This window comes from Sorex araneus, chromosome 5 (assembly GCF_027595985.1).
Source record: "Sorex araneus isolate mSorAra2 chromosome 5, mSorAra2.pri, whole genome shotgun sequence".
NCBI classification, from domain to species: Eukaryota; Metazoa; Chordata; class Mammalia; order Eulipotyphla; family Soricidae; genus Sorex; species Sorex araneus.
Genome location: NC_073306.1, coordinates 43,751,437 through 43,772,038, shown reverse-complemented (window position 1 = coordinate 43,772,038; position 20,602 = coordinate 43,751,437). Strand labels below are relative to the sequence as shown.

Here is a 20,602-nt window from a genome sequence, read left to right as displayed (position 1 = left end):
TGAGGTCTGGGCTGGCCTCCTGGCCCCCCTCCCCCATCCTCTTCCCGGACTTTACTGGGGTCTTGGTCTTGGGAAGAGGGCCAAGTCTGTTGTGGATGATGCTTTCCTTATCCTGCAGCCGCTTCCTTTCTGGAAACTGGGTGTCTCCTTTTGGGCAAAGACAATGGAAAGGATCCAAGAGGTCAGAGGGACAGGGTTCCTCCTGGCCCCATCCGGAGGAGCATCACGTGGCTCTGTGCTGAGCCTTCAGGAAAATCCCAGCCTTCACACTAGGTTTCCCACACCCACTGGCCCACCCACCCTGACACTCGGCCTCTCTTCTCACCTGGAACCTTCCCCATCAGCCCCTTCTTTTGTGCTCAGCTTCTGCCACATCTCCTACCAGACTCACTTTTAATCCTAGAACTGCAGCCTGGCTGTCATATACCACCATGTCCCTGGTGTCACTGAAATTTCAGGCAGTAGGTGAAGAGGAGGAGGAAGACAAGGAGGCTGAGAGCCTAGACTCCGTGAAGGCACTGACGGCCAAGTTGCGGCTGCAGACACGGCGGCCGTCATATCTGGAGTGGACGGCCCGCATCCAGAGTCAGGCCTGGCGCCAAACACCACTCCAACCTGGGTTAGGTGGGCCTGGGACCATCTGTGGCTTCGCCTCAATGGATTCTGCCCTTGAGTGGCTCCGCCAGGAGCTGGTGAGTCTGGCGGGGTGGACAGCTGTGCGGAGGGCCTTAGGATCAAGACCAGCATCAGGGGTGTGGGAAGGGAAAGAGAATAGACCCAGAAACTGCCCACTTATGTGGCTGTGTCCTGGTTGTGGAGACCAGAATTGATTTGCCTTTATTTGGGGATTCTTTTTTGCAGGGAAGGGTGGCACACCCAGCAATACTCAGTAACTCAGGTGTTACTCCTGTCTCTGCAGTCAGGAATCACTCCTGGTGGGCTTGGGGGAACAAAAGGGATGCCAGGGATCACACCCGGGTTGTTTGCATATAAGATAAGAGCCTTCCTCACTGAACTATTATCCCAACAGTGACTTGAGGACTCTTTCTTTTTCTTTTTTTTGGGTCACACCTGATGATGCACAGGGGTCACTCAGTCTCTGCACTCAGGAATTACCCCTGGCAGTGCTCAGGGGACTATATGGGATGCTTGGAATCGAACCCGGGTCGGCTGCGTGCAAGGCAAACTCCTTACCCGCTGTACTATCACTCCAGCCCCTGACTTGTGGACTCTTGCTGAAGGATTCCATTCAATATACTGTTGCGTGCTCCTGCGGCTCAGGGGCTAGTCTTTATTCTTGGTGGACACCAGTTAAAGGTGGGAAAGCATGCCCCCCCTTACTTTGGGAATTTCTATGTCCCCCAGATTAAGTTAAATACAAAAGAAGACAATGAGTGCACCAATCTGAATGGAATCTTGGAGCTCATGGTGATTAGGTGATTCTTTTCTTTTCTTTTTTTTTTTGCTTTTTGGGTCACACCCAGCAATGTACAGGGGTCACTCTTGGCTCATGCACTCAGGAATCACCCCTGGCGGTGCTCAGGGGACCATATGGGATGCTGGGATTTGAACCCGGGTCAGTCGCGTGCAAGGCAAACGCCCTACCCGCTGTGCTATCACTCCAGCCCCTAGGTGATTCTTTTAATATTAAAAAAAAATTTTTTTTTTTTTGGCGTGGGCACCGTATTTCTTCTTTGTGCTCAGGGGTCATTTCTAGTGAGGCTCAGGCAGTCACATATGGTACTGGGAATCAAAACGTAGTCAGCGTACGCAAGGCTTAACCCCATGCAACCTTTCTGGCCCCATTCTTAAAACAGCATGTGCAGGGTTTAGGATATGGCTCAGTAGTAGAACACTTGCCTGTGAGGCCCTGGGTCCACGATCCCCAGAAACACCTTCCCACCCCCACACACAGACACACACAGACACACAGACACCACCCCCCCCCCACACACACATACAGAATGCAGGGGCTGGAGACATAGTTCAAAGTTCCCTTGCGTGGGGCTCACAGGGGCTCAGTGGTTCAATCCCCAGCACTCCAGATGGTTTCTTGAGCACTGCCAGGATCCCTGAGCACAGAGCCAGAAGTAAACCCTGAGCACCACCGCGTGTGGGTCCTTTTCTCTCCTAGCCACTCCCCACAAAGTTCAGTTTACAAGCTGGGAATTCCTCTTAGCTGATGCCTGGAACTCAGGCATCTGCATTTACTTACTAACTGGCTGATTAGTGTGGTTTCAGAGCCACAGCGTGGATGGAGACATGAAAAGCGCGCAGGGATGTAGATGGGGTGAAGGGCGTTGTCTGGGAGGGCGGAAATGGCTCCTTCCACCGCGGACCTCTGCAGCAGGCTCACGCCCCCTCTCGGCCGTAGCTGGACATGCAGGCGCAGGACCGGCAGCTGGCAGTGCAGTTGCTGAGACTGCGGGCGCAGCTGCACCGGCAGAAGGTGGACCAAGCCTGTCACCTGAACCAGGAACTGCTGGACGAGGCCGAGATGGAGCTGGAGCTGGCCCCGCCGCTGCGGCACCTCGGCCTGACGCGCATGAACATCAGCGCCCGGCGCTTTACCCTCTGCTGAGGGACCCCTGCCTCTCCTGGGCTCTCCTCCTGCGGCCCTTCTGGGGAAGGGTAATTGAGGGAAACCTCAGAGCCTCCAACCCCTGGCTGTGTGGACGGGGGAGTTTGGGGGTTCAACTCATTTCTCTGGGGGTAAGGCCCTAGACAGCATCCTGTCGCCCTGCTGCCCTTATTGGGGGGAGGAAGGGAAGAGGAGACCCCTATAGACCTCCTGGCCCCTTATTAAAGTCCTTTCTGCTTCCCAGGAAGATTTCTGCAGTCTGTATTTTGTTTTGGGAGCCACACCCAGCGATGCTCCGGGGTAACTCTTGGCTCTGTGCTCAAGAATCACTCCTAGGGGCTGGAGCCATAGCACTGCGGGTAGGGCGTTTGCCTTGCACATGGCCGACCCAGGTTTGATTCCCAGCATCCCATATGGTCCCCTGAGCACCGCCAGGAGTAATTCCTGAGTGCTAAAGCCAGGAGTAACCCCTGCGCATCACTGGGTGCGACCCAAAAAGGAAAAAAAAAAAGAATCACTCCTAGTGGACTTTGGGGACTATATGGGATGCCAGGGACAGAATCCCAGTCAGCTGTGCAAGGCAAGTTTCTACTCGATGCACTACCGCTGTACTCTCTGCAGGTGGGACTCTGCAGTCTCTCTCTCTCTCTCTTTTTTTTTTTTTTTTTTTTTGCTTTTTGGGTCACACCCAGCGATGCTCAGGGGTTACTCCTGGCTCTGCACTCAGGAATTACTCATGGCAGTGCTCGGGGGACCATATGGGATGCTGGGAATCGAACCCGGGTTGACCGCATGCAAGGCAAACGCCCTACCCGCTGTGCTATTGCTCCAGCCCCGACTCTGCTGTCTCTTATTCCACCCAAGCTTGCTGCTGGGACCAAGAATTGCCCTGAGCAGGGCGGGTCCAGAGGACTGATCTTTTTTCTTGAGTCACACGCACTGGGCTACTCGCAGCATTCTGATGTGGGTGGGATGACTCAGGGAGCATACAGCATCCGGGCCTAGGGGGCAAACCCAGGGCTCCCCCATGACCTCTGAGCTATCTCCCCTACCAAGCATCCCCACTCCCCTTAACTGCTCCAGCTCCATCTCACTAAGGATTTCAAATCCTCAAACCCCAGTGGAAGGCCACTTAGGTTAAGGGCAGCTGCAGAATGCGGGGCCTGGTGATGTGTGCGCCAGGCTGCCTCCCCGACAGATTCCGCTTAGATTTTGATGAGCGCTCTGACCTCTGAGCGGCTTCTGTACTTTTGTTTTGTTTTGTTTGGGGGACTACACTTGGCAATGCTCAACAGTTCCTCTGAGCTCAGGAATCTCTCCTGCCAGTGCTCAGGGGACCATGTGGAATGCTGGGGATCAAATCCAGGTCAACCGTGCGCAAGGCAAGCAAGCAGCTGACATGCTGTATTACGCTTCAGCCCCTGTTCCTGTACCTTTAAGGGGAAATGCTCCTTCTGGCCCCAAAAGCAGTTGGCTATGTCACAGTAAGCACTCAATAAATATGGCCTAGCAACTTTGTCAGCCTTGTCACCAGTGACATTATCCCTGGGGCCAGAGAAAATGTAACAGGCTGAGTGCCTGCTTTGCATGCGGGACGTCCAGCTTCAAGCTCGGGCACTGCATAGTCCCCTGAGTACCACTGGGCGTGAGCCCTGAGCATCAAGCTAGAAGTAGCCCCACCCTGCTGGGAACGGGCCCGAACCAGGAATGGGCTGAGGGAGCTTCGTTCTGGCTGGGCCTGCAGCTGGGACTCTGTGTCCTTCCGAGTTTTTTTGGGTTTTTTTTTTCGCTCTGTGTCGTTCGACCTTTGTTTCCGCTACTGTCTTTGTCTGACTTTCCAACTCTGGTTTCCTCTCCCCCCCCAACACTTCCTGTCTCCCCCTTCCCTCCACAGCTGAGGTGCACAGAGCAGCGGCTTCCACCTCACAAACCCCAACAATGCTCTGCGGCCTCCCCTCCCCCCAGCCTGCTCACCCTGCGCAGGCTCGGTGGCGGTAAGGGGGGGATGCGGGGGGTGGGGGGCAAGGCTGCATGGGGCCTAGACTCCCCCATCACAGGCCCGTAGCAGCCTGGCTTCAGGGGAAAGGGAGATTTTTTTCGTTTTTTTTGTTCGTTTTGTTTTTGGCATACACCTGGGGTGCTCAGGGTTTACTTCTGGTCCTACACTCAGGGGTCACTACTGGTTGTCTTGGGGGACCACAAGGTGGGGCTGGGAATCAAACCAGGATCAGCCACACGTGAGGCGGTACTATTGCTCCAATCCCCAAAAGAAAGATTCTTGGTGGCCCTGCTGCCTGTCACAATTCCCAGCTGCTGGCATGGAACAGAAGTGTCGCCCTGAGCTGCCTGTCCCCGAGGGTCTGGGCCCAGGATCTGCCGTGTCTCCGTCTGTCGCAGGAGAGGTGCTTGGCCTTGGCCTAACTTGCCCTGTCCTCCTGTGGGAGTCAGGGAGGGCAAGAGCCTGCCCTCTGCCCATGGCTAGGCCGTTCCTCTGCCCTCTGGGACACCAGCGTTGCCTTGCTGGTCTCACAGCCTGTCCGTGAGAGGGGCCTTAGCCTTTCTATGACAGGGCAAAGTCTGGTGCCCTGTGCCCTGAGCAGATGTGGCCGTCACCCTGTGGTCTGGCACATGCCTGTCTTCTGTGCTCGGCACCCCTTAAAGCAGGAGAACGGCCTCTCCTTTGTCACCTTGGTCCCCACGCTTTCAAGACAGGTCACTCAGCTCTCGGTCTGTGACATAAAGGGCCCTGGCATTCCACTGGACATTGCTTGCTCGGCCTCCATGGGCCCCAAAGGCGACCCTGGAATCTCTTGTCCAGGCCCCTCTGGGGGGCAGGGGGATGTTCTGCCAAGTATCCGCCCTCCATCTTCACTGGCCCCCGAGTAAGCAGGACCTGGCGGAAAATGTGTGGGACCCTTAAGGGTTGAGGGATGGGGGGCTATGATGGCAGGAAGCTCGGGGTGCTGGAGGCTTGTGGTTGGGTTGCTGGGGCCCCGGTTGGCTGCAGAGCCCTCAGGAGGAGGCAGGAAGTCAGCGTGGGACGTGGGTGCGGGGAGACAGTCGTGGCGGCGACAGTGAGGGAGCTGCAGCTGTCTGGGCAGCTGGGCTGAGCCAGCAGGACCATGTGAAGGGGCCAGAGGGCTCCTGGGCTGGGCAGGTAAGGAGCACTGGGAACAGGGCTCTCAGGGCCGTGCTGGCTGGCTAATGGGGGGCTGCTCGAGGCCAGGCCCCCCCACTCTGCAGCAGCCCTTCCTCTGGGGCCAGTACGGGGCTGGGGGTCAGGTGGGAGGCCGGTGGAGTGGCGAGGGTCACTCTCTCCTTGGGAGTTTGGGCTCTTGTCTTGCTACCCCCGTCTGCAATTGGCACATCCTTACTGGGAACACAGTACTTAGAGTCTGTCACGGGACTATGGGGTAGGAAAAGGACCCTCCGAAATTCCCAAGTTCCCAGCAGGGCTGAAATGGGTGTGTGGGCTTGGCACACAAGAGGCCGAGGTTCAGTCCTGGTACCACATGGTTCTCTGAGCACTGCAGGGAGCCACCCCCCCGCCACCCAGCACAGAGCCGGGAGCAGACCCTGAGCACCAAATATGGCTCGGAACAGAGCAAAATAAGATAGAAATCCCCAGGTCCAGTCCATCCCATGACGGATGAGCCTCTGAAGAGGGTGAAACTCTGAGGCGGGCCGGGCACTCGCTGTGCAGCTGCCCGGTGGGGCCTGGCAGGGGCAGGTCCTGGGTCCCCCTTAATTCTCCCTTGAAGCAGGCGATACGCAGCCTTGAGGTGGGGCCCTTGGAAGTTCTCTCATGCTGTGATGGAGCCAGTGATAAGAAGCTCCTCAGAGGGGCCTGGGAGATAGCCCAGGGGCTTACACACATGCCTTGTATCTGGCCGACCCTGCTTCCATGCCCAGAACCACAGAAGGTCTATGAGCACCCCCAGGAGTGACCCTAGAGCACAGAGCCAGGGATAGGCCTGGAGCAGTGTGCTGGCTGCAGCCCCCAAACAAAACCGAAATTAAACAACCCCAAACCAAACCAGAATCTCCAGAGAGAGAAAGGTGTCGTCCAGAGCATCGGGATGGACATGTGAGAAGTGACAGCATTGCTAGAGCGGATGGACGCTGGTGGGAAATATGAGGGGATATTTGTCATCCAGGATGGGCTTCCAGGGCGGATGTATCTGACCGGATGCTGGAGGGGAGAGAGGATGGTGGGAGAAGGGCTATTTTTATCCTGGACCGGGCTGCAGTGGCTCTGAGTAAGGAATTTCCTTCAGGAAAATTGCCGTTCCAGCCTCTGCCAAGTGTCACAGGATGTACCTCTTCTTATTTCAGCTGAACATGCACGTGCTCATGTGTGTGTGTGTGCGTGCACACACACACACACACACACACCACTGCGTGTACTGGGCCAGCAAAACTAGGCCTTCAGGCTCCAGGAAAGTCAGCTACCTGCCTACCCTCTCACTTTCTACCTCTGAGCCTTCATTTCTGGGGGTTGCCCCACCTGCCCAGATTTTCCAGTTTCCTCTGCCACCCATCGGCCCTTGGAGTTTTTCTTTTCTTTTCTTATTTTAAAAACTTTTTTTAGGGGCCTGAGCGATAGCACAGCGGGTAGGGCGTTTGACTTGCACTCGGCAGACCCGGGTTCAATCCCTGGCATCCCATATGGTCCCCCGAGCACCGCCAGGAGCAATTCCTGAGTGCAGAGCCAGGAGTAACCCCTGTGCATTGCCGGGTGTGACCCAAAAACAAACAGAAAATTTTATTAGTGAATTACCATGGAGTACAGTTACAAACTTATGAACTTTTGTGTTTGCATTTCAGTCATACAATGATTGTTTACCCATCCCTCCATTAGTGCCTATTCTCCTTTGGAGTTTTTCTTCACCTTAAGTTTTCACCTCTGGTCATGGTGCCAGTCTCTCTCCCAGCCCAGCTTCCAGACCTTCAGTTCTGGACAGCACCAGGAAACACGGCCCTCTGCCGCACTCTGCAGAGGCCTGGCCAGGACAGTCGCCCGCACTCAGCCCGTGCACAGAGCTGGATCAGAATAAGATCCCTCAGCTGCAGACTCAAAGACACAGACACTTCTCGAAGGGGAAAATGGCCAAATTATGGGGCAAGAGCTGAGGGTTTAAGGATGCAAGGATGCATCACTGAGATGATCCCGAAGGCTGAATCACCCCAAAAATGATCCAGAAGAGTAGAGGCCATTCTGAGGACAGGCACCCATTCTTTTTCTGTTGTTGTTTTTGGGGGCCCAACCAGGTTGTGCTCAGCTATCACTCTTGCCAGTGTTCAGGGGATCAACCATATGCAATGCGGGGGATTGAATCTGGGTTGGCAGCAGGCAAGGCAAGTGCCTTACTCCTGTACTATCTCTACCGCCCGAAAGATCCATCCTGGAGAGTATCTAAGACATAAAGCGAAGACCTCTGGGTTCTTTTCCTAGGTACCATGAGGGCAGAGAACTTAGGGCAAGATCAAGTGCCAGAGGATCAGTGGGTGTGGTGTGCTGCAAAAGGCATACATTTTATTTTATTTTATTTTATTTATTTATTTATTTATTTATTTTGCTTTTGGGGTCACACCCAGCGATGCACAGGGGTTACTCCTGGCTTTGCACTCAGGAATTACTCCTGGCGGTGCTCAGGGGACCATATGGGATGCTGGGAGTCGAACCCGGGTCGGCCATGTGCAAGGCAAATGCCCTACCTGCTGTGCTATCGCTCCAGCCCCCATTTTATTTTATTTTAGTTTTTGTTTTTCTGGGCCATCCCCAGCTGTGATGAGTGCTTACTCCTGCTCTGTGTGCAGGGATCACTGCAGGCGGCGAGCACCTTACTCAGTGTACTATCTCTCCAGCCCTTCTGGGGCCACTCTTACTATCTAGCTATCTAGCTGGTCTGACCATTCCCCCTTACAGTGTTATTTAGGGAATCAAAGAGACGATAGTGACAGACAGGGCTTCTCTCTCTCCTCCCTCCCTCTCCCTCTCTCTCTCTCTCTCCTCCTTCCCTCTCTCTCTCTTTCTCTTTCTCTCTCTCTCTCTCAATGCAAATGGTGCGCCCAAGGAAGACTGTTCAAACCCAGAATTACTCTCAGCACAGCAGGCCACTGAACCAGCGTTCCTCACACTTTGTGGTGCGGCTTTGCAAATTAGCTTGTTTCCTGTGTACAGTGGGTGTGAGAATCCAAGACTGATCCACAGGAGAGCCTCTCTCTCACAGACACGGACACACAGATACACACACACACACACACACACACACAGGTGGGCATGTGCACGTTCCCTGTCCCAAACCCCACACAGATGGAATCTACACATGCATACTGGAAACTGCTGTGTATTGATGTTCAGAGACAGAGGCAGGAGCTCCACACATACTGAATACTACAAATCAGTACACATAATCACAATTTGACAGTGTCACGGCCGAGTTCCATTTAGTGAAAGCAATTCTGAGGGGAGCGTGGTGTATGACTGATGGGGGCAGGTAGAGCCGAGCTGTCCAGGTATGTGACCCCCAACGACACTCTTCAGGGTTGGCTTAAAGCAGCCAGAGCTGCACTTCCGACAAGGCAAGCTAGTGCCAGTTCCATGGGCAGCATGGAGGAAAGGTGTTGCAGGGCCAAATCAATATGAACTCAGCTAACTCCTGTCCCTTTGGACCTCCTCGTTGGCATCAGCTCGCTGGAGTTCTCCCAATCCCTGTCAAGAAGGAGTCTCGCTGATTTTTGTCAAACATGGTGTCTCCTAAACTTCCTGCTCACAGCATCTTTCCCTGCGTCATCAAGTCCACACCCGTGCCTCATGGGCAGAGGAATGGAGAGGAGGGAAGCTGTGCAGCTGATTTCCCACATATGAACACGGGTTTTTTTTGTGTGTGTGTCAGGGTAGGGGGCCACACCTGGTGATGCTCAGGGCTTTCTCCTGGCTCGGCATTCAAGGCTCATTCCTGGTGAGCTCTGGGGACTACATGGGATGTCAGGAATCGAACCCAGGTTGGATGCGTGTAAGGCAAACACCCTACTCACTGTACTACGGCTCCAGCCCCATGTGAATGCGCTTCTTGGCAGAGTCTCTGCATTGGTGGTGGGTTTGGTGTTTTTGTTTTTCAGCTACAAAATTAGCACATGACTGTTTCTATAAAAAAAAAAAAATTCAAACAGTCCGGAGACATATAAAGAAAACCAAGAACTGCACAGCGCTAATCTCACTTCTGGGGTATGCTGGCTGTGAGCCATTTGGCAAACCTTCTTTCAGGCTTTCTCCTATGCACGACCACTGAAGAGCATAGCAATGAGCCTCGTTGCTGGAGGCAGGGAGACCAAGTTTCGGCTCGTCACTCCACCACTAATTTGTTTGTTATGAACCTCAGACATATTGCTCTACCTCATTTAGGCTTCATTTTTTGCATCTGAAAAAAACGGGGATTATAATATCATTTACGTCATAGGATTTTTATGAGAATTATCTGAAATCATGCAAATAAAGGTTTAGCAGAAGAACTAGACATAAAAGAATCCCAAGTATGTAAATATACTTGAATGAAAATGGGCTGTTAATCTACTGATAATCTACTTTCTGTTCTGTAAATTGCTGACCATGTTATAACTGAGATACATTTTTCTGTCAGTGGAGAGAAATCTACCCCATATTTTTTTGGGGGATGCTAGTTATCGAATCCAGAATCCAGAGCTTTTTATATGTGAAGTGTGTACTCCACTAGATTATTTTTTAAACTGTTTTTGCTAAATGATAGGTTGGAAACAAGTAATTATGAGCCACTGCACAGAGAGAGAAAGAGAAGAAAAAGAAAGAAAGGAAGGAAGGAAAAAGGGAGGGAAGGAAGAAAGAAAGGAAGAAAAGAGAAGAAGTAGAACATGTATCCCACAGGGGTGAGACTCTGGGTTCAATCTACAGCATAGACACAAGAAATAAAAATGGGTAGGTTGGTTCATGAACAGTAGGGGTGATTCTGAGAAGCTCCTGGCAGGCTATTTTGTGTTGTCAGTACGTCAGGTATCCCACACTTATCAGCAGCAGTCAGGCCCTGTAGAAAGGACTGAGTCCCAGGGCTGCTGTGCCCCTCTCCAGGGGTCAGGAGCAAGTGTATGGGCTCACTTGGGTCCCTGGTGCTAACATGTGAGGTGCTCCCTGGCATTTTGGATAGTAGGTCCTCTAGCTAAAAACTGACTCTTCTCACTGATGAGACCTGAGCCCAAAGTTCAGTGTGTGTATATGTGTGTGTGTGTGTGTGTGTGTGTGTGTGTATGTATACATATCACTGTATCACTGTCATCCCATTGCTCATTGATTTGCTCGAGCGGACACCAGTAATGTCTCCATTGTGAGGCTTGTTACTGTTTTTGGCATATCGAATATGCCACTGGTAGCTTGCCAGGCTCTACTGTGAGGGTGGGATACTCTTGGTAGCTTGCCGGGCTCTCCGAGAGGGATGGAGGAATCAAACCTGGGTCGGCTGCATGCAAGGCAAACGCCCTACCCGCTGTGCTATTGCTCCAGCCCATACACACACACACACACACACACACACACACACACACATATATGTGAGATATATATATCTGTCACTGTCACTGTCATCCCGTTGCTCACTGATTTGCTTGAGTGGACACCAGTAATGTCTCCATTGTGAAACTTGTTGTTACTGTTTTTGGCATATCTATTACATCACGGGTAGCTTGCCAGCCTCTGCCATGCGGGTGAGATACTCTCGATAGCTTGCCGGGCTCTCCAAGAGGGGCGGAGATATATATATATATATATATATATATATATATATATATATATATATATATATGTATACATATTACATATACATATATATATATATATATTTCCATTTGGGGCCACATGCAGTGGTTCTCAGGATCTTTTCCAGCTCAGTTCTTAGCGATTTCTCCCAGTGCTGCTCAGGGACCGTGAGGTGCCTGGGATGGCACCGAGGCCTCCTGTATGCAAAGCATGTGCTAGGCCCGTTGAGCTCTCTCTGCAGCCCAGTGATGTATTAGCTTGTTTATGTATTTTCATTTCTATTTTGACTGGTGATACTGGTTTTCCATTTGCCATAGGAAAGTTTCATTTTAGGTAAATAATACATTAAAAGTCAGTAGGTGTGGGGCCAGAGCAATAGTACAAGGGGTCGGGTGCTTGCTTTGCATGCGGCCAACCTGGGTTTGATCCCCAGCATCCAGGAGTGACTCCTGAATACAGAACCAGGAGTAACCGCTGAGCATCACCAGGGTTAAGATAAAAACAGAAAACAAAGCAAAACAAAACAAAACAAAAAACAGGACAAAACAAAAAATAAAAAGGTGGTGGTTGGCTGAAGAACTAAAAATCAAGAAGGGTGGAACTGGAGAGATAATACAGTGGGTAAAGTGCTTGCCTTGCATGCAGCCGACCTGGGTTCGATATCCCTCTTCCCATATGGTCCCCTGAGCACCCTCAGGAGTGATCCCTGAGTACAGAGCCAGGAGTAACCCTTGAGCATCCCCAGGTGTGGTCCCTCCCCCAAACAAACAAACAAACAAACAAACATCATAAAGGAAAAAAAATGATTGTAAATTTTAGTCTACTGGGTCAGAGAGGTAGTTTCTGAGCACCAAGCCAGGACTAGTCCCTAAGCATAGCTGGGTGTGGTCCCAGTGCAAAAACAAACAAACAAAAAATGAAACCACTTTTTTACAAAAGACTAGAAAATGCCAGTTTCGGGCTGGAGTGATAGCACAGTGGGTAGGGCGTTAGCCTTGCATGCAGCTGACCCGAGTTCAATTCCCAGCATCCCATATGTTCCCCCAAGCACCGCCAGGTGTGCATTGCCAGGTGTGACCCAAAAAGAAAAAAAAAATAGAAAGAAAATGCCAGTTTCATGTAATAAAATACCCATGGAGGCAACCTTGACTCAAATACCAACTGTTGTCATGTATCCAGTCCTTACTCTGTACCAAGCACCAGGCTCAGCATTTTATTATCTGGGATCATTTACATATCATATGTAATGCTCACAACAGCACTGGATGCAGATCCTATTTTTAGTCTTATTTTGCAGTTGAAAGAAAATCATCTTGCTGCTCAGGGATTTAGTAAATAGCCCAGAGAGAGGTTCCATACCGGTGACTGGTAGGCTGTGGCCTGAGCTTGGATCACTATGAGGCGGATGTGGTGAGCTGAGCCTCCATGACTATCTCAGACACAAGAACAGGACTAACAGGATTGATCCCTGGCACCCCAGAACTCCCCTGGGCTTACTCCTAGAGCCCAGAGCCGAGAGTAAGCCCTGGTCATTGCTGGCTTTGGCCCTCAAAACTGACCAACAGGGGGCCGGAGCGATAGCACAGCGGGTAGGGCGTTTGCCTTGCATGCGGCCGACCCGGGTTCGATCCCCGGCATCCCATATGGTCCCCCAAGCACCGCCAGGAGTAATTCCTGAGTGCAAAGCCAGGAGTAACCCCTGAGCATCGCTGGGTGTGACCCAAAAAGCAAAAAAAAAAAAAAAACTGACCAACAAAGCAAGCAACAAAAGCAAAGCTGCAGGGATTGCCGTGCCTTAAGGAAGATGCTGTCCTCCTAAAGCCCCTCGTTGCCACACACACAGGGGCGCTCAAGGAGAGGGCCTCACTTGAAGTGTTGCTAGGTACATTCGAGTTACTAGTTACTAGTACTAAAACCAAATACCGGCTTTAGTATCGGGGAGCTGGCTCAGAGAGCTGAGTGCTGGCTTTCACGTGGCAGCTTCTGGTTCAATCTCCGGCACCATGTGGTCTCCTGAGCACAACCAGGTGAGGCCCTAAAACCCTGAAACCCCCAAAATATCCATTTTAGCTTAGAATAATTCTTGATAGCCCTATTTATAGCACTGATGAACCAGTAGTATCAGTTCTATGTTCCAGTCTCTTCCAGCTTGTGAGAACAGATAGTTTTTCTTTGCCTATAAGAGATGTAGCTTTGGTTCTTTGATTTTTATTTATGTATTTTTTGTAAGCCCACAAACTTCATTCAAAATGGCTGGGGACGTTGGGGGGTGGGGGGGAAGTATACTGTGATTCTTGGTGGTGGAATATGTGCACTGGTGAAGGGATGGGTGTTCTAGCATTGTATAACTAAGACTTAAGCCTGAAAGCTTTGTAACTTTCCACATGGTGATTCAATAAAAGAATAAATTAAAAATAAATAAATAAATAAAATACGATAAAAAAAATGGTTATCAGAGCCAGCGAAGCTAGATCAGGGGCTAGGGGCACATGGTTTAAGTGTTTAGGGGTTCAGAGTTTCACATCCAGTATGTCATGACTCTCCCCAGCACCATCAAGTGTAGCCCTAGAGACCCCCAGGTACCTCTACATGTGGTCCTGGTGGACCCCAGCTCTGCTGGACCCAATCATTAGACATCAAGGTTGTGTTTGCTAACTATCTCCTGGGTGTACCCTGGGACCCTTAGTATTGTTTGGGGGCTCCCTCCACAACCTTCCAAAATAAAAAGGAAAGAAAAAGCCAAGAAAATGTTTTAAACTATTTTTGACAGATTTTGCCATGAGGTGGCCTTGGGGGATCAGCCTGCCTGCTTTGGACACAAGCAATAGACAGACCCAGGCCGGAGACCATCATATATTTTGGACAAGTTGTCCAATAAGTGAATAGATTTAGAGTTTTAGGAGGAAAATAATGTTCCCCCGCCCCATTTTTGTATGTTTGTTGTTTTTTCGGGGGCTACTCCTGGCTTCCTTCTGGCTCTGTGCTCAGAGGACTGACTATATGTGGTATTAGGGATTGAATCAGGGTCAGCCAAGTGTCTCGAAAATGCCCTACCCATTCTACTATCCTCTCCAAGACCTCACTCAGGTTCTTGCACTGCTAAGTTATTTTTGTGGTTTGTTTTTAATCTGAATACACTGTTAAGTTATAAAGAAGCACAAGTTCATTTGCTTCCTTTCTTTCCTAGTTGGTATTTCTCTATATCCTCCCTCCCTCCCTCCCTTCTTCCTCCCTCCCTCCCTCCTTCCTTCCTCCCTTCCTCCCTTCCTCCCTTCCTCCCTTCCTCCCTTCCTCCCTTCCTCCCTTCCTTCCTTCCTTCCTCCCTTCCTCCCTTCCTCCCTTCCTCCCTTCCTCCCTCCCTCCCTCCCTCCCTCCCTCCCTTCCTCCCTTCCTCCCTTCCTCCCTCCCTCCCTCCCTCCCTCCCTCCCTCCCTTCCTCCCTTCCTCCCTCCCTCCCTCCCTCCCTTCCTCCCTTCCTTCCTTCCTTCCTTCCTTCCTTCCTTCCTTCCTTCCTTCCTTCCTTCCTTCCTTCCTTCCTTCCTTCCTTCCTTCCTTCCTTTCCTTCATTTGGGCCATACAAAGTTGCATTCAGGGGCTACTCCTAATTCTGTACACAGAGATCACTTCTGGCGGGACTCAGGTAACCAGGTGGGGTGCTGGGGATTGAATCAGTGTCAGGTCTATACATGGGAAGAGCCCTATCCGCTACACTATCTCTCTGGTCCCATATGTTTTTCTTTTTTTAAAATTTTTTGGCATTTTGTGTCACACCCAGCGATGCACAGGACCTACTCCTGGCTCTGTACTCAGGAATTACTCCTGGCAGTGCTTGGGGGACCATAAGGGATGCTGGGGATTAAATCCAGGTCAGCCACGTGCAAGGCAAACACCCTACCTGTTGTACTATTGTTCCAATCTGTTTTTTTTTTTTTTTTTTTTTTTTGCTTTTTGGGTCACACCTGGCGATGCACAGGGGTTACTCCTGGCTTTGCACTCAGGAATTACTCCTGGCGGTGCTCAGGGGACCATATGGGATGCTGGGATTCGAACCCAGGTTGGCTGCATACAAGGCAAACACCCTACCCACTATGCTATTGCTCCAGCCCCCTCTTCTTTTTCATCTTGTTTCTAATGTATAGAACACAGTGTAGGCCCAGCCTGGCAAAGTAATGTCTGTATATGGAGATAATCACTGTATCATTGTCATCCTGTTGTTCTTCGATTTTCTCGAGCGGGCACCTGTAACATCTCTATTACACTCAGCCCTGAGATTTTAGCAGTCTCTCCTTATTCGTCTTTCCCAGCGATTGGAGTCTCTTTCAGGGTCAGGGGAATGAGACCCATCGTTACTGTTTTGGACATATTGAATACACCACGGGTAGCTTGCCCAGCTCTGCTGTGTCGGGAGGATACTCTTGGTAGCTTGCCAGGCTCTCTGAGAAGTATGTATATATATGTTACTGTATTTGGGATATGAATACGCCACGGGGAACTTGTAAGGCTTCCCGAGCGGGTAATAGACTCTCGGTAGCTTATCAGGTTCCCCAAGAGGGAGAACTAAGCTATTAGATGTCACTGGCTGCAATGCAGCCACATCCTTCTAGGAGCTTAGTTTTATAGTCTCTGGATGTTGACCGTTGATGGGATTACACGGGCGGGCGCCGGGGTAGTTTCTGGGTTTGACTACCTAGCTACTGGAAAATGGGGGATCTGGGTGGAAGAGGCCCAGTCCCGATCCGAGCAGCCTTGGAGATCTTCGCCCTGGATCCCACACACCTGGGTTCCTCTGCCAGTTCCTTCATGCGTGAGGCTCGCCCGAACGTGTGGAGAGTGGCCTTGAGCATGGCTGTGGCTGGGTTCTGGACATCTTCAACTGTCGAGGCTCTGCTTGGAGCGGGGTTGGGAGGGAATGCATCTCGTCCCCCGAGGGGCCCTGGTGAAGACAGCTAGGCATGGGGGCAAGAGACTACATTGCTCTCTTCCAGGAGCTTGGTTTTATAGTCTCTGGATGTTGGCCGTTGAAGGGATTACACGGTGCCGGGGCAGTTTCTGGGTGTGGCTGCCTAGCTACTCTTATTATCTCTTTTATGGAGATAATAAGAGTAAATAAATTGGGGGCTGGAGACATAACCCAATGGGCTGAGCACATTTTTTTATTGTTTTTATCCCTGGTTCCACTGGGGGTGACCCCCAAGCACAGAGTTGGGAGTAGTCCACAAAACAAACAAAAAAGTGAGTAAATTATCAAGAATCAGATGCATTGTAATCTAATTCCTAAATAACACTGTAATTGAAAATCTAGGCTGGGATCTCCAGGGGTTCAAGGGTCTTGGTCAGTTCTACAGGGTGAGGCTAGACACTGATACTGGCCCAGAAGGGACTGAAATCGAGCCCTCACTCTGCCGCCAAGTTCTCTGCCCCTGCCTGGAGGTTATGCTCGGCATCCCCTGAGTTTGGGCAGCCCTGAGTTTGACTGGGAATGTCCAAATCCTTGTGAGAAGAGGTCCCATACAATTCCAGCAGCCTACAGAGTTCCTGCTACCTTGACTGCCTGAATTGGGAAGAGAAGTCTGATTTCATTCATTCGAGAATCTTTCACTCATTCCAGAATTCCTGGTTCTGAGAACCCTAGGGGTTCCTTGACTATTCCTTTTCTTCCTTTCAAACAATAAGAGTGGTATTAAGCTTTAATACTAATCTTTTTCTGACCCCATTTATTAACCTGACTAGATAATTTTGGCTACCCATAAGTCTTAGTCAAGCTAAGACCAGAAGGTTGAAACCCATTTTTTAGCAGGGGAAGGTGTCGGTCCACATCTGGTGGTGCTCAGGCGTCTGTGCTCAGGAGTCACTACTGGAGGTGCTCAGGAGGTCACATGCAATGACAGGAATCAAGGAGGAGTTGGCTGCATGCAAGACAAATGCCTTCATCCCTATACTCTCTCTGTCCCCAGAGTCTATATTTTTGATGTATGCATAGATGATGCCACAGTTCCATAGGGACAGGCGCTTAACTATATAAATGTCCCCACCCTGATTTACATCTATCTATACCTCCCTTCCCGGTTATGCATGTTTACTCGATGCTCATCAAATCCAATGCCTCCTCACACATGGATTTGCATTCTCCATTGGTGAAAGTCCAGAGGGTCCACACATGGTGCGATTCAATTCAATATTGTTGTTTAATTAATTTATTTATTTATTAATTGGGCCACACCAAGCAGTGTTCAGGGCTTACTCCTGGCCTTGTGCTTAAGGATTACTTGGGCTCGGGGGACCATGTAGAGTGCCAGGGATCAAAGTCAGTCAGCTACAATCAAGGCAAGCACCCTACCCACTGTGCTATCACTCTGCCCCCCCCCCCACCCCGTCATTGTTCTGTTTTAATATTGATGAGAAAAGAATGGTCTCCTGGTGGTGGTCATTGTGTGGAGTTTGTGCCTTCTTTTTTTTTTCTTTTGTTTTTGGTTTTTGGGTCACACCTGGCGATGCACAGGGGTTACTCCTGACTCTTCACTCAGGAATTACTCCTGGCGGTGCTCAGGGGACCATATGGGATGCTGGGATTAGAACCTGGGTTGGCCGCGTGCAAGGCAAATGCCTTACCCGATGTGCTATCGCTCCAGCCCTGTGCCTTCTTTTTATGTCTGAAATGCATTTCCTCCCACATCCCAAAGGTTGTGAATTAGTTTCCTTGCGGTGTCTCATTTGTCCTATGTTCAGTTCCTAGCAGCTTGGGTTTTCCAAGCCCTGCCAGGAATGATCCCTGAGCAGAGACAGGTGTAAACCCTGGGCAATGTTGTGTGTGCTTTCTATGGCCAAAAAAAAAGTAATAATAATAGTAAGAAAATAAAGTAGAAGTGTTTTGGGGTTTTGTTTAGAAGTTTGATGATGTTTTTGTGACTAGAAGCATGCCATATAGGAACTTAGCTCAGGTTCATGTTAATTAGCCTGTGGTAAAATTGGTTTCATTTATAAAATTAATGCGGCAGTTTCGGGCTGGAATGTGGCTTGGATAGCAGTACACTTGCCTTGCATGTGTGACACCCTGAGTTCCATTCCAGCACTGCAAAATAAAAAAAAAGAAAGGAAGGAAGGAAGGAAGGAAGGAAGGAAGGAAGGAAGGAAGGAAGGAAGGAAGGAAGGAAGGAAGAGAGAAAGAAAGAAAGAGAGAAAGAAAAAGAGAAAGAAAGAGAAAGCAAGCAAGCAAGCAAGCAAGAAAGAAAGAAAGAAAGAAAGAAAAAGAAAGAAAGAAAGAAAGAAAGGAAGGAAGGAAGGAAGGAAGGAAGGAAGGAAGGAAGGAAGGAAGGAAGGAAGGAAGGAAGGAAGGAAGGAAGGAAGGAAGGAAGGAAGTGGCGAGAAAGAGAGAAAGAAAGAGAGCGAGAAAGAGGGGAAGCGATAGCAAAGCGGGTAGGGTGTTTGCCTTGCACGCGGCCGACCGGGGTTCGATCCCCAGCATCCCATATGGTCCCTTAAGCACCGCCAGGGATAATTCCTGAGTGCAGAGCCAGGAGTAACCCCTGAGCATCGCCAGATGTGACCCAAAAACGCAAAAAAAAAAAAAAAAAAAAAAGAAGGAAGGAAGGAATGAAGGAAGGAAGGAAGGAAGGAAGGAAGGAAGGAAGGAAGGAAAGAAGGAAGAAGAGATTCCTCCTGAACTGCAGAGACAGCCTAGCCTTGCACTCGTTTGCTTGTCTGGTATGTTTGAAGCCATGGTTTAATTCCCAGCTCTGTGGGGGACACTCCTGACCATGCTCACGGGACAGAGCCTAGGCAGACAAACTGCACACTCCTGTCCGCTGGGGCTACCACTCTGGTCCTATTTCACACATTTTTATAAAAAGGTTGTTGGGGTATCAGAATGACAGTACAGCAGGTAGGTACAGCTTGCCTTGCTCATGGCAGACCCAGTTCAATTCCAGGCATCCCCTATGGTTCCCTGAGTACCACCAGGAGTAATTCCTGAGTTCAGAACCAGAAGTAACTGCTGGATATGGCCCCAAAACAAAGATAAAAACAAAAACAGGCTGACGGGGCACCTGAGAGAGTCCAGTGGGTAAACTGCTTGTCTTGCTTGCGGCTGACCAAGGTTTGATCTCTGACACCTTATCTTGTCCCCTGAGCTCTGCCAGGAGGTTATCCCTCAGGGTGTGAAGCCAGGAGTAAGCCATGAGCACCACCAGGTCTGACTCAAACAACAACCGCAGAAGGCTGACGGGCTGGGGAGGTAGGCCAGTGGCTAGAGTGCATGCTGCGTATGTGGAAAGCTCCAAATCTGATCCCCAGCACTGTGCGGAAAGTCCCCTGAGCACCACAGAGAGTGATCCTAGGGGCTCCCGACACCACGAGGCCCAGACAGCATGGCACGGCTAGGCTAGAACATACAACCAACGGGCTCAGTCAGGCAAGTATCAGTGGGAATGACCCCTACGTCCTCTGAGCATTGCTCAGGAAGGCCCCCAAGACAAACAAATGAAGAATATGAGGCTAAGAGGGTCAGAGATGGTATAGTGGATAAGGCTCTTGCCTTGCATGCAGCCAAATTAGGTTTGGTTCCGGGAATCACATAGGTCCCCCTTGGCCCCACCAGAAGCGACCCCTGAGCACTGAGTCAGGAGTAAGCCCTGATCCCTGAGCACTGCCAGATATAGCCCTAAAACAAAATAAACAAAAAAAGGTAATAGTACTATTTCCTTTCAGATTTCTGAAATACTGCCTGAGTATTTTAGGAGTGACCCCAGAGCACAGAACCAGGAATAAGCCCTGAGTACTGCTGGGTGTGGCTCTAAAACCAACCAACTAAAAAGCGCAAAACCAAAAATGAAAAGAACAACAAAACTACCTCCAGCAAAAAGCCCCCCACCCAGATTTCTGGAATATTAAAATAATCTCTGCATTTAGTTTGGATATGATATCTCCAATATACATTATGCTATACAGAAGCCTTCACTGTATCACTGTGTATCACTGTCATCCCCTTGTTCATTGATTTGCTCAAGTGGGCGCCAGTAACATCTTCATTTGTCTCTGTCATGTGCTAGTGTAGCCCAATGGCATCTGCTCACTCCAGGAACATGAAGAGCACGTTGTTGTTACTGTTTTTGGCACATCAAAGAAGTCGCAGGTAGCTTGCCAGGCTCTGCTATGTGGCAAAATAAATAAATAAATAAATAAATAAATAAATAAATAAATAAATAAATAAATAAAATAAAGAGGTCATGCGGTCACACACTG

General features: G+C 50.2%; 2 protein-coding genes across 2 annotated transcripts in view; both read left to right on the top strand.

Moving 5' to 3' along the window:
* Positions 1-374: 374 nt before the first annotated feature.
* FAM167B (family with sequence similarity 167 member B) lies at positions 375-2,602 on the top strand. The gene is made up of 2 exons (XM_004603564.2): positions 375-692; positions 2,375-2,602. Exons 1-2 carry the CDS (start codon positions 432-434, stop codon positions 2,579-2,581), a joined length of 468 nt encoding a protein of 155 aa, XP_004603621.1. The 5' UTR covers positions 375-431; the 3' UTR covers positions 2,582-2,602.
* A 3,067-nt stretch (positions 2,603-5,669) lies between these two features.
* Positions 5,670-20,602, top strand: part of LCK (LCK proto-oncogene, Src family tyrosine kinase) — a 33,392-nt gene continuing 18,459 nt past the window's right edge. The window contains exon 1 of the mRNA XM_004603565.2: positions 5,670-5,738. The gene's annotated coding sequence lies outside the window, so the exon portion shown is untranslated. The remainder of the gene's footprint in view (positions 5,739-20,602) is intronic.